The following is a 17,020-nucleotide window of genomic DNA, read 5'->3' as shown; positions in this document are numbered from 1 at the left end:
ACTTCCAGGGTCATACAATAAGTTCAATGCAGATGCAAGTAGTCTTTGCTCATTGTTTTTTCCTCTCATCTTTACACAAACATTTGACAGCTATAAAGAAGCATACAATATACGTAAGATAACAGACACCATGGAGTGGTGGAGTTCACGTAGTTCACAAAAACAACTGGTGCCTTCTCATAGACTTTTTCTAAGTCCCAAAATTCATGGCTGATCCTTGGGAAAACAAGTTCTTGTGTGACTGTAAATGCAATAGATTCAAACCCTATTAGGTCTGTGAATTGCTGAAGTGTGTATTGCTTTCTTTAGAGAGGTTCTGTGGTTTGGATGCAAAATGCCATATCAAATAAGATCCTACCTCCATACAAAGCTGCCATCCTGTTTTTCCCCGCTTATTGAAGCAAATGCAATGCCAAGTGCCCTCATGCAAAAAAAAAAAAAAAAATTAATGCCTTAGAAAGAGAAACTTGTGTAATGAAGAGTTCAAGATACTACGATCATTTGCTTCAGGGCTTTAATAGGTCAATATAGGTCCTTTTTCTACTAGACTGAGCTCCAATTAACAAAACTTGCACAACACACCATAGAGAAATGTAATAGTAAATGATATGGCTGGTGGAAATTGGTGGGGGTGGAGAAGAAACTCTCAGAAGGTCAATCTGGTTTTCATTTTCTAGAAATTGAACAGGCCAAAGCAGCTCAAATTAAAAAGTAAGGGAACATGGTCAGAATGTGTTTGAACCTCTCAGCAACAAAGAAAAATGTACACCAACCAAAACCTATAGAGTTTCAGTAAAATAATATTGTTTGTAGTCCAGTATAGGTCAATAGAACAAGCTTTGTATGTCCATGAAGATACATTTGGATAGGGTGTTTTTGTTTGTTTGATTGATTGATTTTAAAAAGTAGTCTTTTGTTATGGAAGTCTTTTGTTGAAAGAAAATTCAAATGACTAATCCACATACAGCTTCATTGTCCAAAATTTAAAATAAAAAAAAATTATCAAAGCAGAAACGGACTATCTGGGTAAGTCTCTTTCAAGCCTTTACTACATAGAGTTAGCAGGTGTTTTGATGACCATTTCATGGCCAAAAAAGGTTTTGAGCTTTAAAAAAAAATCCACAACTATACACACACATAAAAGTGCCTTGCAAATCAACAAAGGCTGGTTTGAGCTTGGATTTCTTTTTCAACCACATGAAGCAATTGTTCCTCATCACGGCACGTTGGATGCTTCACATGTTGGGTGTTTATGTTATAAAACCATATGGAGAAGAAAACATTCCACATGTGAAAGCTCATCTGCAAACATTCCCTCTCGCCGCTTGCACCACAGAATCATTACTGTGCCTCCTCAGATACTCTTCTTGTCACTCAAGGAAACAAGTTCAAGGTAAGGAATTAGGGATTAGGGGGCCCTTACATGAGAGGACATTTACGATGATCCTTTAATACTTAAAAACACAATTTTGGAAAATAATGTTTTGTTTACAACTACATTTTAAAATTCACTAGGTATCCACAAATCTGTTATAGTTCAGATGTTGGGTGTATAAATGGCAGCTCTTTCCCCACTTCACTGTGCCCAGGCTAATCTCTTCTTGTGTGTGCTGTAAAGGGAAATTTACAAGACTCCTGCTCTGCCAGGACTTCAGAGAGCAGGATGCTTGTAAATTTCACTTTACAGCCTACACAAAAGGACAGACTATTTGGGGAGGGGGGGCGGGGGGGTTGTGAGAGAGGTGGAAAATGGGGAAGCCTTAGGGGCACTGCAGCCAGAGAAAAAACTGAACATTGAATTTGTTATTATAGGGTCCCAACCAGAGAGCAGTTTATTTTTCCTAATAAATCTGCTCCGCAGACGCCCTTTCTTCTCTCCCTTTCAAGTTATCAGGAAACTTGGAATAAGTTACTGTTACTTTTAGAAACAAGTCAAAATGTTCAGCCTACCAGGCTTGACATGGTCAAGGCCAGCCTTAAAAACAAACAGCTACATGGGGCCCTGAAACTCAAACAGGCAGGTCTTAACTCCCTTTGAAAACACAACTCCCAGTCAGTCAGACACCCCCCCTCCCCACCACACATACACACAGACCTATGCTGTTGGCAGCAGACCAGAGGACAAGCAACTCTTGGCTTGATCCTCAGTTCCAGCAGCTTGAGGTCCCACATATTATGCAAACCCTGAAAATTATCCCTTTAAAAGGGCCTGAACTATCACTCTGGGCTGAAGAATGTTCGGTAACTGAGGCAGCTCAGAGCCCTGCTAAGTAGAACATGTACTGGCAATTAACCCAGGAGGGCTCCTGCCCATCAGGTAAATTGAAGATAAGTAAGGGACTGGTGATCAGTCCACTTTCGAAAGACTCCCTTAACTCTGCAATAGCTCTGAATGGAGACCTGTGTTCCTGTTTGGTCTGATGTTGCAATCTGGCAGCTAATAAAAAAGAATGAGAAGAAAATTGGATGAAAATGCAGATAGAGTAACAGGTTATAGCTAATTCATCAATTGCTTGCATCTAATTAACTTGCCTTTGTTTGGAGCTTTGATTCCCACCCACGCCTTATACTTAGGAAGTACTGGTGATCCACATGCTCCCCAGAACTATGGGTTTCTCTTAGTTTAATTAGATATTTGTAAAGCTCTTTGAAATCTTAAAATAAAGGTGCTGTAAAAGCAAAGTATTAATGACCATTCTGCCATTAAAGGTCTCCATCTAATACTGAGTACAGATGCAGGCCTGAGTGCCCCACTTCTCCAGTGTCCACCTACTACCTACAGTCAGCAGCACCTACAGCCTGATCCCAACTCACTGAAATCCAGGAGAAGACTGTAATTGATTTCAGTGGGCTTTGGATCAGGCTCCTAGAAAGAAAAGAAGCACACAAAGGGAACGTGGCTTTTTCTTCTCACACTACTTCTTCTTCTTCTTCTTAACATATGCGCAATGTGCCTCAGGTGCCACATGACCAGGATTCATCACCAAATTTGGACCGCTGGTTAGACAGGGAGTTCAACGTGAATGTTGATCCATGCACCACCACCCCCTGCCCACCCCCACCCCCCCCGCACACACACACCACTTGGATCACTTCTCACTATGTTTCATAGGGAATGGAATGAGTAGGGATGCACCTTATTGCAGAATGGAATACTGGACAATTCACTACTACAAGCTGTAACAGGGATTAAGGTGTTCTCAAATGGAGTCTAAGTGATTTCAAGCAATGAAGGTACTAGTAAATAATTTGCCAGGATAACTTTTGTATAACTAGTCTACACATAACTCAAGATGCTATAGACCCACCAGTAATATTCAAGGACTTGTCCAAGCAGAAAATAATTTTGTTCTGTTAGCACCTTTCATACTCAAGGCACATCCTAACCCCTTTCTCCCATCTAATTAAGACTCAAGTGCTAATTATAGGTAGCAATATCAGTAAATTTGACATTTAATGTTTAGTGTGCATTGTCCTAAGGGGCCAATGCAGAGCCATGTACTACTGCAGTATTTTAGCTTTGAAAAAAAAATCCTCCAGGGCTTTAAAAATTCACAAATTAAACCATAGTAGCAGAGCAATCATGTAGGCAAATGAGGTATGCTCAACACGGAAAAGGACATAGGAGTGGGGATCTGATAACAGTCTTCAAATATGTTGGATATTATAAAAAGGATGGTGATCAACTAGTCTTCATGGCCACCGAAAGTAGAACAAGAAGTAATTGACTTAATCTGTAGCAAGGGAGATTTAGATTAGATATTAGAAAGTTTTTCCTAACTATAAGGATAATTAAGTACCAGAATAGGTCACCAACGGAGGTTGTGGAATCCCGGTCACTGGAGACTTTTCAGAATAGGTTTGCTAAACACCTTTCAGGGATGGTTGAGGTACTTCGTCCTGCCTCAGCATGGGAGGGGTGGGATGGACTCGAGGATTTCTCGAGATCCCCACTGGCCTTACATTCTGTGATTCTAGGAGGTGCTATGCTTGTTCCATTTAGGCCAGTGTTTGGTATCCACCTTCTGGTAGTATTTGGCACCCAATATTTTAAAGGCAAAACAAAAACCTTAATGCCCTCATGTCTGACATATGAAAGAAGAAAAAACCCTCACACACTACTATTATTTCTTGGTTACCACAGGAAAGGTGAAAGTGTCTCCTTCTCTTTTTGAATAGTGCTATGGGATCATTTGCTTCATGCAAATGGACAACTACCAGAGAGTCAGAAGGGACTTTCGGTACAGTTTTCATCCCAAGGACAGTTTGTATCTCCAGTGGTGCAGGACCCCATTCACTTCTATAATGTAAGTGATTCCATATAATTTCATGATTCCCCCACCGCTCCCTTGGCCTCTTGATCTACGTCAGGATCTTGGTGGGGAAAAAAAAATCATGGTCCAACTCTAAAGAGAGTCCCATGTGATATGCAAGACTTGAAGCCAACCTTGTAAAGCTTTCCAATTTTCAGCCTCTTCAATGCTTAAGTAATTAGAGTCATCAGGACTAAAACTTCTTTGGATCACATTGCTGATCAGTGTGATGTTAAAGAGAAGGAACTAGACTCAAAATATTCTCTCACACATAGAATTGCCTGGAACTAAGCATACAAACTTCAGGATCTTATTTCTCCAGAACCTCCACATGAACTTTATCCTCTAAGAGAAAATCTCTCTACATTATTCTAATTGAAATACCAGTCAGACCAGTGGCAAGATGCAGACTAACATGCATGAAAAATAAGAGTTCAATGACCTAAATCAATTATGGTTTAAGGGCACTGATTTGGACTCAGTAGGAAATATTTTAGACAGGAAAAAAGAACTAAATGGGATCATTCATTGAACTGACCTGGAAATGAAGCAGAAATGTTGTAAATAAGAAGTTCATTGCAAACCAGTTTTATATATCAGTTGGAGTGGGTTAAAAAAAGCAGAGATTTATTATATAACAAATGAAATAACGCTCCAGATTTGCGATGTACTGAAGTGAGCAGTAAAGTAAAAATTCCACTGCCACTACAAAACAAGTGTTACAAATTCCATTGCTGAAGATGGACCGTATAGAAAAATTGACTTCCAAATATAAACAAGTCGTTTATAGGGACTCTGAAACCATGCATTTTGATTAATCAAGACAACCCATGTTCTTTGTGTATATGCAAAAATAAGTGATTTAATTTACAAGGATCTGAGAGGAAAATTTAAAAAGCAACTGCAGGAGATCAGAATTAAATACTGTAGCTAGAATATTTTATTAAACTAATTATATGTACACACTAAGATTGGGGTAATCAAGTTTTGGGCTTCAGGATGTTAGGGAATTCCCCCTGTGGATTTGGGAAGCATTCACCACTCACCCCACATATAGCAGGACAATACTCTAGACTTGTATGTTAGCTACCAAGATAGGCTGGGTATCCCAACACTCCATGCAGCAAATACGAGCCAGTGCAATGGTAGCAGATATGAGTGTATTGTAAACAAAGAGGAAAGCTACTGCAGTAAAAATATTACCTGTTTTATTTAAACTTTATAATATTCTATTCCTACTGCATAATTGCACAGATAATGGAGAGATTAATGTTCCTTTAGCTCATTGCTAGTGAAATCTTTAGCTTCTTTGAAGATGTCTTGTCTCAGCTGGCAACCAGTCTTTTATGTATTTGTAAAGTTCTGTGTACTCACGCAGTTACCAATAAAGTAATAATTATATGAAACTGAAAAACCAGTTAAAGTGTCACTAAAATAACTCAGCATACACCTAGAGAGACAAGGTGGGTGAGGTAATATCTTTTATTGGACCAACTTCTGTCAGTGAGAGAGCTTACAGACCTCTTCACAGGTCTGGGAAATGTACTCAGTGTCACAGCTAAATACAAGGTGGAACAGCATACACCTGGCTGTCTGGCTGAAAACCAGATTAGTAGTAGTAGTAGCCCTATTCTTTATCACTTCCACTAGCCAATTGTTAGCTGTTATTTTAGCAAGAGGCATTCTTTTGAGTACAGGACACATCTGGAGATACCTGAATGAGCTACCTATTTTACCTACTGCAATGGTTGAATTGCAATAGACTTTAACTATTGTGCATTCTTTTAAGTGTCTAAGGTTTTATATACTCTACTGTCTAAGGTGAATATTTTGCTGCTCCAGTTGCATAATTTACTAATTCAGATGCATGCTTGGTTGATCTGGCAGGATGCTGTCGTTCAGTAGTTGAGATTCCGGATACATTGCCAACTGTCCAGCACGCTTTGTTGATCAGCTGCAGACTTTAATAGCTGAAATTTCATACACTTTACTAATCAGGCCACATTCTTTTCTAATTGAGGTGCATATTTTTGTAGTTTCACTTTTTAATACTTGACCGGTCTTGGGAAGCATTCTGCTCCCACTGAAGACTATGGCAAAATTCCCACTGGTTTCAATGGGGTGGGATCAAGTCCCTAACTAGAGAATCTGGGATAGCAGAAGACCCCTTTCTCTTTTTTTTTTTTTAAATTAAACACCCTTTTTGAATGCAGCAAGTGGATAGCAGTATATCATAGGAGGGTTTATGTTTGGATAAATATAGATCTTCTCTTTTAGGATTTTATTAATGGAACTGTACTTCACACAGAATAGGAATTTTGACTGCCTGGCTATTTGTTTGGCTTCAAAGTTATATTTTCTCCAGGATAAACAATCCATTGATCTTCAGATCTTGTTCCACTTGCTGTAGACAAACAGGAACAACAATCTCCATCACGTCTTCAGTATCTCCTTCATTTGATTTTTAGCTTTTTTTTTTTCTTGTTAATGTAGTGCTTGGTTCACATTCCTGGAGACAGAATTCTATTTATCCACAAACCAGATACAGGCTTCAAACAATCCAAGTTTCTCCACGTGGACTTGCCAGTGTGCCTCAACTCTGACCTGGACAGACCACCTCCAAGGGTGAAAGAGCAGTTCAGTCTCTCTGGCCCACACGATCTTTGACCTCTGTATCGAAACCAACACGGGGACCAGTCAGTGTCAATTTTGGTCATAATTTTTAATGACGTGAACTAGATGCCACCTAATAACAATTCATTTATTGCAGGACATAATACAGTTTCCAGACAGCAAGAGTTTTTGTCTCTGTTAACTTTAATTGGATTTGAGCCATCAGCCTAGAGGAAAACTACAAATCCAACTCTTTAAGAATCCGAATCCAACCAAAAAGGATAAAAAACAATGACACTTCCAGGCTGAGGACCATAACACAATCCTTGATAATACCAAGCAAGTTCCGCTGTCTCACATACACACATGGTGCAAGGCAGTTTTCAAAGACCTGTGCTGAGATTCCATTACAGGATGCCGGCTGAGGTTAGTGAGACTTGAATAGATGCATAGATATCATTCTGAAGAAAGAAAAGGAGTACTTGTGGCACCTTAGAGACTAACCAATTTATCTGAGCATAAGAAGATTGTCCTGTACTGTCATGCAAACTTACAGACCATATGCAATCAAAAAGGGTAAGTTGACGTCACAAGATGTAAAGTCTGTGCGGGAAACTGCAACTGGATTCAGTGTGCTACCATTAAAAAGGCATCTTCTTTAAAAATCAGCACATAGCTAGATTAAACACCTTAAAGGAAATCAAACTGCGAGATTTCAAAGTGTGTGAACAATGGAAGTTGATCAGCAAAGCTGTTTTGCATCTACCAAAATATACAGCTTGCGCAAACATTCTTCCATGCCCCACCCACATGCAGAAGCCTGTAACTCAGCTAATACTAATTCCATCTAACTATATGGAAGAAATTATAATGCCAAACTAGTTCAGAAGTATGTAAAAAATCAGGCAACTAGTGAATTATGCAGCTCAATAAGAGAAGCATGCAGTTGGACCAGAGAGGTGTGCATCCACATTAACAAAACAGACAATAAGCTATGTACCTTGTTTAGTAAATGATGCAATTCCATATAAAGAGTATTCAATTATTTTTTACAGAAAGATAACTACCATACATTAGTTATCTTGCTATAAAATCCTATTAGAGAGGGTAGAGACAAAGCATCTGTGCTTTTTACAACAAGGTAGTTAGGTGAGTCAGTGCTGTACCCTCCCACCCATGGTAAACCAGGCAAGGTCAATCCTGTGGTCAAATTACAGTGCCTTATCTCTATTGGGATTTTACAGCAGGATAGCTAACATGTGTGAGTTATCCTAAATTTAAAAAGCAGAATTTTTTTAAGTAGTGAAGACAGAGCTTTACATGCAACTTTTCTTATAACAAAGTGGTTGGGACAGAGAACAAAGATTCCATATCTCCCAGTTATCTTAGAGCCATTAACACTTGTTCTAAAAGGATCTAATCCAGCTTCTACTGAAGTCAATGGCAGAAGTCTTGTTGACTTCAGTGAGACCAGGATTACCTATTATTTCATCAAAATGGTTAGTGACCATTTCTTGTTCAAGTGACTGTGCATTGCACAAGGATATGTACATATTCAAGCTCCCTCAAGGAACCATAAAGCTGATGCTTTTCTGTCCCGACCTATTTAATATGTCCCATCTTATACCTGTGTCCCTTTAGGGGAGGCACCACACATGGCCATTTACATTGTTTAAACCCTGTTTGTATTCTGGATTACATGCACACAATTAGGGAAGTAATAATAGATAGCAAGGCAAGTGATTACACCAGGCTACCCACATGTCTCAAGTGCTTTATAAATCACTTTATAAATCAAAGGGTAGGTTAATTCTACTGATTAGGTTCTGTTATTTCTATTGTAAACTTTATTTCATATTATTGCTTTTATGTTCGGGGCAAATTTTTTTGTGTGCAATCCAGAGTCTGAATTAGCCAAATTATTTTTTCTGGCCCATTTTATACACAATATATTATCATAAACTAGGTTTCAGAGTAACAGCCATGTTAGTCTGTATTCGCAAAAAGAAAAGGAGTACTTGTGGCACCTTAGAGACTAACCAATTTATTTGAGCATAAGCTTTCGTGAGCTACAGCTCACTTCATCGGATGCATACTGTGGAAACTGCAGAAAACTTTATATACACAGAGACCATGAAACAATACCTCCTCCCACCCCACTCTCCTGCTGGTAATAGCTTATCTAAAGTGATCACTCTCCTTACAATGTGTATGATAATCAAGTTGGGCCATTTCCAGCACAAATCCAGGATTTGGCCCAACTTGATTATCATACACATTGTAAGGAGAGTGATCACTTTAGATAAGCTATTACCAGCAGGAGAGTGGGGTGGGAGGAGGTATTGTTTCATGGTCTCTGTGTATATAACGTCTTCTGCAGTTTCCACAGTATGCATCCGATGAAGTGAGCTGTAGCTCACGAAAGCTTATGCTCAAATAAATTGGTTAGTCTCTAAGGTGCCACAAGTACTCCTTTTCTTTTTATCATAAACTAGTAATCCTTCTCTTCAAGTCATCTCCAAAGTATAGATAAGGAGAAACTGTATGCAATATCTGAATCTTCAGCCTTAAGGCTTGTGTACCTGGGAGATTTTTCTAGTTATACTATTATTCTAGTTATAATGAAACCACTATAATTTCTGCATGTGGACACACTTATTCCAAAATACAAATGGCTTTTTGCAGTTCATCTTAAACCCTTCCAAAATGACAAACTAAACTGGAAAGAGGCACTCTTATTTTAGAATAACTCCTCATGTGGAATTTTACATGTGTAACTACAGCAGTTTAAATTCATACCCTACCTTATGCAAACAAACCCTTACTGTTTCCTGCACACTGCTCAGCCTGCTAAGGCACAAATATGGGTTAGAAATACAAAAATGAGTACAAGATACATTATAATAAGGGATTACATTTCCTTCGTATACATTGTGCTCTCTACAATCTCAAATTTCATCACTTGGCATTTCTGAGGTCAATAATTCAGACATGAAAGCAAGATATTACAAGCTAGATGTGGGCCAAATTTGGATATAAAACAATGAACTGCTGAGAAAGATAGTATTCACAGTAGAGAATACGCAGTTTGAAAAGCAAGCCACATAATATGTAAAATCTTTGGGACAAGGGCTTTTGCTTTTTATTTTTCTGTACAGCACCACACATGTTTTGGGCACTACGTAACACAAGCAAGCAGAGACATCGAAATATTTTAAAAATTAACCAGAAAAAGAGGTCCAGTAGTGTAGTACAGTGGTTGAAACAAGCCTTTGGGCTCAATGCTGAGCCCTGCTATGACCCCTTTGTACTGCACTGGCAATCCCTGCTTGGCAGATTGGCTCCTACGGTAGTTTCGAGGTGATCTAGCCCCCTGCTGCTCTCAGCTTCAGAAAGCCACATCCGACTCTCCCGTGTGGTACCCCCACCTCAGCAGCATGAGCTCCTGGAGTCAGAACACCAGCGTTCTAGCTCTGGCTCTGTCACACTCGTGTGACCAGGGATAATGTACAGCCTCTCTACCTCAGGTCCCCCATCTGTACAATGGGGATAACACCACCTGATGCCATTCCAAGGGATTAGGGTGAGTAGTGCAGCTCTTGGGAAAATATGCAGCAGTATTTTATATATAGTCTGATCATTAGCTTGAGAGCTTGTAGGCGGCATGACTTTTGTCTCCCAGGCCCTCTCAAGACACAGCCAAGAGCCAGGAGCTCTCGGTCAGTTTCACAACTAATTAATTGGCTCCAGCAGTTCACTGTCATCTTACCAGTCCCTCCCACTGAGCACTAATCGGGCTTTCCAGCGACTGCACTGGCTGCAAGGCGTGAAAAGCCTGTTAGATCTGAGACGTGGTCAAGCACTTGCAACTTAATTAATAAAAAAAAAGTCAACGTGTCCCGGCGGAACTTTTCGCACATCTCAGCGCAGTTTAGTACAGAGGCGAGGCAGGGAGATGCGGGGGAGGGTAGGGGGAAGAGGCTGGTGTTATTAGATGAGAAAGGGAACAGGTTAAATATCGCCCGGGGGTGACAAAGCCTTGACAAAGCGGCAGCAGCTCTCTCTCCCTCTCGCACATGGGCACCATTTGCACATCAAAGCATTTCCCTCCCCGCCAGAGCCATCACCAAGCCCTTCACAAACAACACCAGCCAGACGTGCCCGGGCACCTTCCCCTTCCAGCGAAACCAGCCCCTGCTCCAACCCCAGCCCCACTCCCTCCCCAGCGACGGTAGAGCCGCGGGTCTACCCCGCAACGCCTGGGGGAGCGGGGAGCAGGGCAGACTCCTAGGGCAGAGCGGGGAGGACCAGCCCCGTTTACCTTGCCGTTGGCAGCCCGTAAGCAGAACGCCACTGCTGTCAGGAAGAGCCACCCCGAGCTGGACAGGACGAAAGTTTTGTCCATGGTGGCTGGATCCTGATGCTCTGTTCACTCTTGCTGCGTGCTGTGCGTTGGCTGCAGGGAGCGGAGGCTGGAGCAGCTGTTCCTAATACCTACCCCCCCCCCCAGCCTGGACCTCCCCCCTTTTCCTCTCTGCCTCTGTCCCACTCCTAAACGCCCTCCCTCCTCCTGCGCTGTATTTCTCCCCCTCCTCCAGGGAGTCACCTGTATGGGGCAAGAGAGAGAGGTCTTGCATTTTCCTCCCCACACATTGCCCTGTGCCCCCCTAAGGAGCAGGATGGAAACGAAGCGGGATTTCAGCCTGGGAGAAACCGAGCGTGATTTTGTTCAGCTCTGGGAGAGACTCACAGGGGGCTACTAGGGTTGAAAGCAGGGAGGACGGTGTCGTGTGTGAGAGAGAGAAAGAAAGGGAAAGAGCTGCACAGATGTTCCCCTGTCCCCCCACTTCTTGGTACACACGCGGTTCTTTGGGGGTAATTTAACTGATTGACAGTTCGGGGGTGGGGGAGCTAGGGTAATCAGATAGCAAGAGTGAAAATTGCAGACATGGTAGGGGGTAATAGGCGCCTATATAAGATAAAGCCCCTACAATCGGGACTGTCCCTATAAAATCAGGATATCTGGTCACCCTAGGGAGAGCTCTAACAAATTCTGGCTTTGTCAACAGAACACACTTAAGAGTAGGTACAGCCACCCCAGCCAAACCAAATCCTGGTGCAGTGAGTGCCCATTAGAGGTGGGGGTGCCTATGGATCCTGGGGCTTGGCAGGGAAAGGTATTTTTCTGGTAGATCATTGTTGCTGTTGGGCAGAGACTCCCCTGGCCCAACAAGTGCTGCCCAATTTCTTTATATGGGAATAATCTACTAACAAGGTGGTTGTGTAGATCTGAGATTGCTGATGCTCTGCTCTTTCCCCCCTCTCTGAAGTGGAATAAGATAGCAAGCTCTTTGAGGAACAGGAGAATCAAGCAAGCACTGACTTTTCCATCACACACCACCACACCCCTATGTTTTCTGAAAAAAAAAAAAAAGAGAATGTAAAATAGTCTTCCACCAAACACATAGCAGCAGTAGTAACATTGCAGTAGGATCTAGGGATCCTGATGATAGACCAGAATCCCATTTTGCTAGGTGCTACACAAAATAAAAAGTCAGTCCCTGCCTCTAGGAACTTACAATCTAGTATAAAACAAGAGGCAACAGGCGGATACAACAGAACAGATATGTGGAGCACAAGGAAACAATAAGACAAAACTGCATGAAAAGCAGCATTACCACACACCAGCTGCATAACCATTGTCAAATTTGTTGTAGGCATCACAGCAGAGTTTTAAAACACATAGTGGTTTTATGTAATTATTTTCTGTTTTCCACTGTATATTCTCCCTGCTCCCATAATGCAGCCAGGGTACAGAAGAGCCACTAATCTAGCTAGCACAAGTAGCAGTAGCAGTGTAGACGTGGTGGCGTAGACATGGACTTCAGCACTGGCTAGCAACCAGAGTACATACCTAAGGTTCCTGGCAGGCTTGTACTCTGGTTGCTTGGCCATGCTGAAGCCCATGCCCTCTACACTGCTATTATTACCTGTGATATCTAGATTAAAGTTAGCATATGTAAACCTAACCATGCTATAATCACACCTTCATTTACAGTGTAGACATCCCCATAGAGCCAAAGATTCTCCACCCCCATAGGGGAGAGTTCTAAAGGATTCTGACAGTTAGAGTTAATGGTAATTATCTCTAGAAAGAGTTAAAACAAATTTCCTTAGAAATTAAACTCTTTGGTGAAGGAGTAAGGTTCCTTAGAAGAATTTGTGGGTTGTTGTTGTTGTTGGTGGTGGTGGTGGGGGGTTTTGTTTTTGTTTTTTGGTATTGTTGAATTACCTTCTTATAAGAAACATCATGTGGAGGCTTCAGAGACCCAGGCACTAAATAGCTGGTTTCAGGGGAAAAGTTTCCACCCCTAGGAACATTATTCCATAATTGTCCAGTAGGAGGTTTCTTGAACTTTCACCTGAAAGCTCAAGTATTGGTCAATATTGGAGACAGGACACTGGATTAAATGGATCATTGGTCTCATCTGGTATGGCAATTCCTATGTTGCTGGAAGAACAAGAATAAATATGTTCCTCAGACTACAGTGGACTCAATGGAGCAATGAATAAACAATAAAGTTAGTAGGGCGCTGCATGAGTGCAAGGGTCTATGCACATGGTAGGACTGGAGCCAAAGAAAATTAATTTATCTTTACCATGAAAGTAAAATGTATTAATATAAAATGTACCCCCATGACATTATATTTCTTTCTCTGCATAGACACCCAAATCCTTGACTGTGTAAATAAAAAAGGTAATTTCTTAAAAATATTTTTTATAGTGAGAACATCCTTTTAGCGGGACTTGAATTAGGCACAGGACTGGTGTCAGTAGATATGGGTTCTAATGTTAGCTCTGACTCTGACTTGCTGTGTTACCTGGGACAAGTTACTTAACATCTCTGTGCTTCTGATGTGCCATCTGTAAAAAATAAATAATAGTACTTAGCACTGACATGTTCCTGAGAGCTGTACAGACACCACCTAATTAACCTTCATAGAATCATAGAATATCAGGGTTGGAAGGGACCTCAGGAGGTCATCTAGTCCAACCCCCTGCTCAAAGCTGGACCAATCCCCAACTAAATAATCCCAGACAGGGCTTTGTCAAGCCTGACCTTAAAAACCTCAAAGGAGGGAGATTCCACCACCTCCCTAGGTAATGCATTCCAGGGCTTCACCACCCTCCTAGTGAAAAAGTTTTTCCTAATATCCAACCTAAACCTCCCCCACTGCAACTTGAGACCATTACTCCTTGTTCTGTCATCTGCTACCACTGAGAACAGTCTAGATCCATCCTCTTTGGAACCCCCTTTCAGGTAGTTGAAAGCAGCTATCAAATCCCCCCTCATTCTTCTCTTCCAACTAAACAATCCCAGTTCCCTCAGCCTCTCCTCATAAGTCATGTGTTCCAGTCCCCTAATCATTTTTGTTGCCTTCTGCTGGAAGCTTTCCAATTTTTCCACATCCTTCTTGTAGTGTGGGGCGCAAAACTGGACACAGTACTCCACTACTACACTACTACTCTCTGAGACGTAGATATATTATTCTCCCACCCTGTTTTGCAGATGAGGGGAATTTGGGAAGAACAATAACATGAGCTGCCCAAGGCCATGGAGAATGTCAGTGGCAGAGCCATAATTATGAATCAGAACTCTGACTGTTTAATCTGTGCTCATTCTTCTACTAGATTGTGTTGCCTCCCTGAGGAGGAGTGGGGATTTGCATTTGTTGGTACCCAGATATCCTGGTGATGGGCACATTAAAAACATCTTGATAGATAAATTGTTTTGCCTGCCTGCCTTAAGATTGGCAATTGCAAGACTTCTATGTACAGAGAATTATTATTTCACTATTTTATTTTTTGAAAGATTCTGTGAAACTGATATTTTGGTTCCTGAGCTAAGATGTTGCCAGTCATTTGTTCCAGATCCATGTTGGTTTATGTTTGAATTTTAGATCTTCCTCCTTCTGTGTAATGTTCCCATGAGTTACCTGTCAGTTACAATGTATGGTATTACTATATAGGTCACTTTGGATAGGCTATTACCAGCAGGAAAGTGAGTTTGTGTGTGTGGTTTTTGGAGGGGGGTGAGGGGGTGAGAGAACCTCGATTTCTGCAGGAAATGGCCCACCTTGATTATCATACACATTGTGAAGAGAGTGGTCACTTTGGATGGGCTATTACCAGCAAGAGAGTGAGTTTGTCTGTGGGGGGGCGGAGGGTGAGAAAACCTGGATTTGTGCTGGAAATGGCCCAACTTGATGATCACTTTAGATAAGCTATTACCAGCAGGAGAGTGGGGTGGGAGGAGGTGTTGTTTCATGGTGTCTGTGTATATAATGTCTTCTGCAATTTCCACAGTATGCATCCGATGAAGTGAGCTGTAGCTCACGAAAGCTCATGCTCAAATAAATTGGTTAGTCTCTAAGGTGCCACAAGTCCTCCTTTTCTTTTTGCGAATACAGACTAACACGGCTGTTACTCTGAAACCTATATAGGATCTATTCTTGATAAATACACTTCCTGTCAATTGGCAGTCTTGCAGCATATTTTTACAACAGAGCTCTCCTGCTCAAAGCATAGTCTGTTGTTTATAGCATAGGATTGAGATGCATTGCTTTTCTAACACTCACAGTTAAGTCTCAGATATCAACATAAATAATGTTAAGCTTTCAAAAATCCCTCAAACAAGGAATATATTATTTTCCACATGAGGCTTAGTGTGACAGAAGTAAATAAAGAGATTCTATCTGGTGCTTGCTTATGCTTAGATGCAGTTGCTGAGTATGTAAGTCAAGGGCTAGCAAAAAGGGGTATAAAGGGAGAACATGCCCAAGTCTAGCTCTTTTTTAAGGATCTTACTTCCTTGTTAGTTGGATTCCTTTCCCGGGGTTATCTGAGTGCAGGCACCCATAATCCTTTCAAGGCAAATAGGCTGCCATGTGGACTGTGCTGTAGTTTCAGATAGTAGACCTCAAACATATACCACACACACAAACGTGTTGCTTTCTCATTTCTTGCTTAAGCTGTATTCAGACCCAGCTACCCCATCCATTCCCTTCAGTATTTTTTTGCTCTTCCCACCATCCCTCTGCAGCACTTTGTATTGTAACTTCCTAATTACTAAATACTCAGAATTACAAATCTGAAGTTACACAAATCTGTTTTTAAGTAGTTTCACCTATGACTGGTGAATCTCTGAAGATTTTCTTTTTATGTTCAAGTTTATAAACTCCCCCTCCACAACTGACTCAATTTTTTTTTCTAGCCAAAGAGAATCCTTGGCATGCCCAATGTCCACACTTCAACACCTTCCTTAGCACTCTTACTGCAAGTTATCCCATGTGAGTAAAGTCAGTCGGCCTCCAGATGTGCAGTGAGACCCCAGAGTGCCTTCCATGCAGAATAGTTTATAAGATTAAGTCCTACCATTCTTCTCCTATCTCCTGTAGCCCACTGAACCTAGTAACAAAAGAACTCTGCTGTCTGCACTGGCTCCCCATTAACTACTGAGTCTTAATGGAGGCTTCCATGTTCATTGTGAAACCCCTTCACAGGACTGGCCTGAATTACTTAAGGAACCACCTTTCCTAGGAGGATCATGAGCTCCCATGGCAGCGATGTTTGCCTGGAACAATGGCACTGTCAGCCGCATGACACACACACGTGGCCAAACATTCTCAACAAGTGGCCCACAACTGTGAAATTCACTTTTAAAAGAGATTCGAATGATCCTGAAAAGTAGACTAGTACTCACAGAACTAAATGTAAAAACTCTTTATTGTGAGAAGGCTAGGCCAAATAATGGTTTTAAAAAATGATTCCTATGGCCTGGGGAATGGAGAAAGAACTTTGCGAGTATACGTCTTTAGATATGTGAGCACTCATAAGAACAGCCATAATGACTGATGATTGATCATTGATGATGATTGATTGATGATGAAGTTAATGAATTGGTTTTTATTTTCCACATTTAGTACAAAATAAATGTTTCCCCCTTACTGAGATGTGATGGGGAACTGGATGCCTGAGGCTGAATACAATGTGCCAGGCTGGTTAGTTACTTAACCATTTGTGCTTTGTGTGTG

At 41.3% G+C, this 17,020-nt stretch overlaps 1 protein-coding gene across 2 annotated transcripts in view; it reads right to left on the bottom strand.

Moving 5' to 3' along the window:
• Positions 1-11,386, bottom strand: part of LOC141999243 (uncharacterized) — a 49,520-nt gene extending 38,134 nt beyond the window's left edge. For both annotated transcript variants that reach the window (XM_074972455.1, XM_074972456.1), the window contains exon 1: positions 11,248-11,386. In XM_074972455.1, the coding sequence (XP_074828556.1) occupies positions 11,248-11,331 (84 nt within the window). In that variant the 5' untranslated portion in view covers positions 11,332-11,386. The remainder of the gene's footprint in view (positions 1-11,247) is intronic.
• Between the last annotated feature and the right edge of the window lie 5,634 nt (positions 11,387-17,020).

This window comes from Natator depressus, chromosome 15, assembly GCF_965152275.1.
Source record: "Natator depressus isolate rNatDep1 chromosome 15, rNatDep2.hap1, whole genome shotgun sequence".
Lineage (NCBI taxonomy): Eukaryota > Metazoa > Chordata > Testudines > Cheloniidae > Natator > Natator depressus.
Note: the sequence above shows the minus strand (reverse complement) of the source record. Positions and strands in the feature narration are given on the sequence as shown.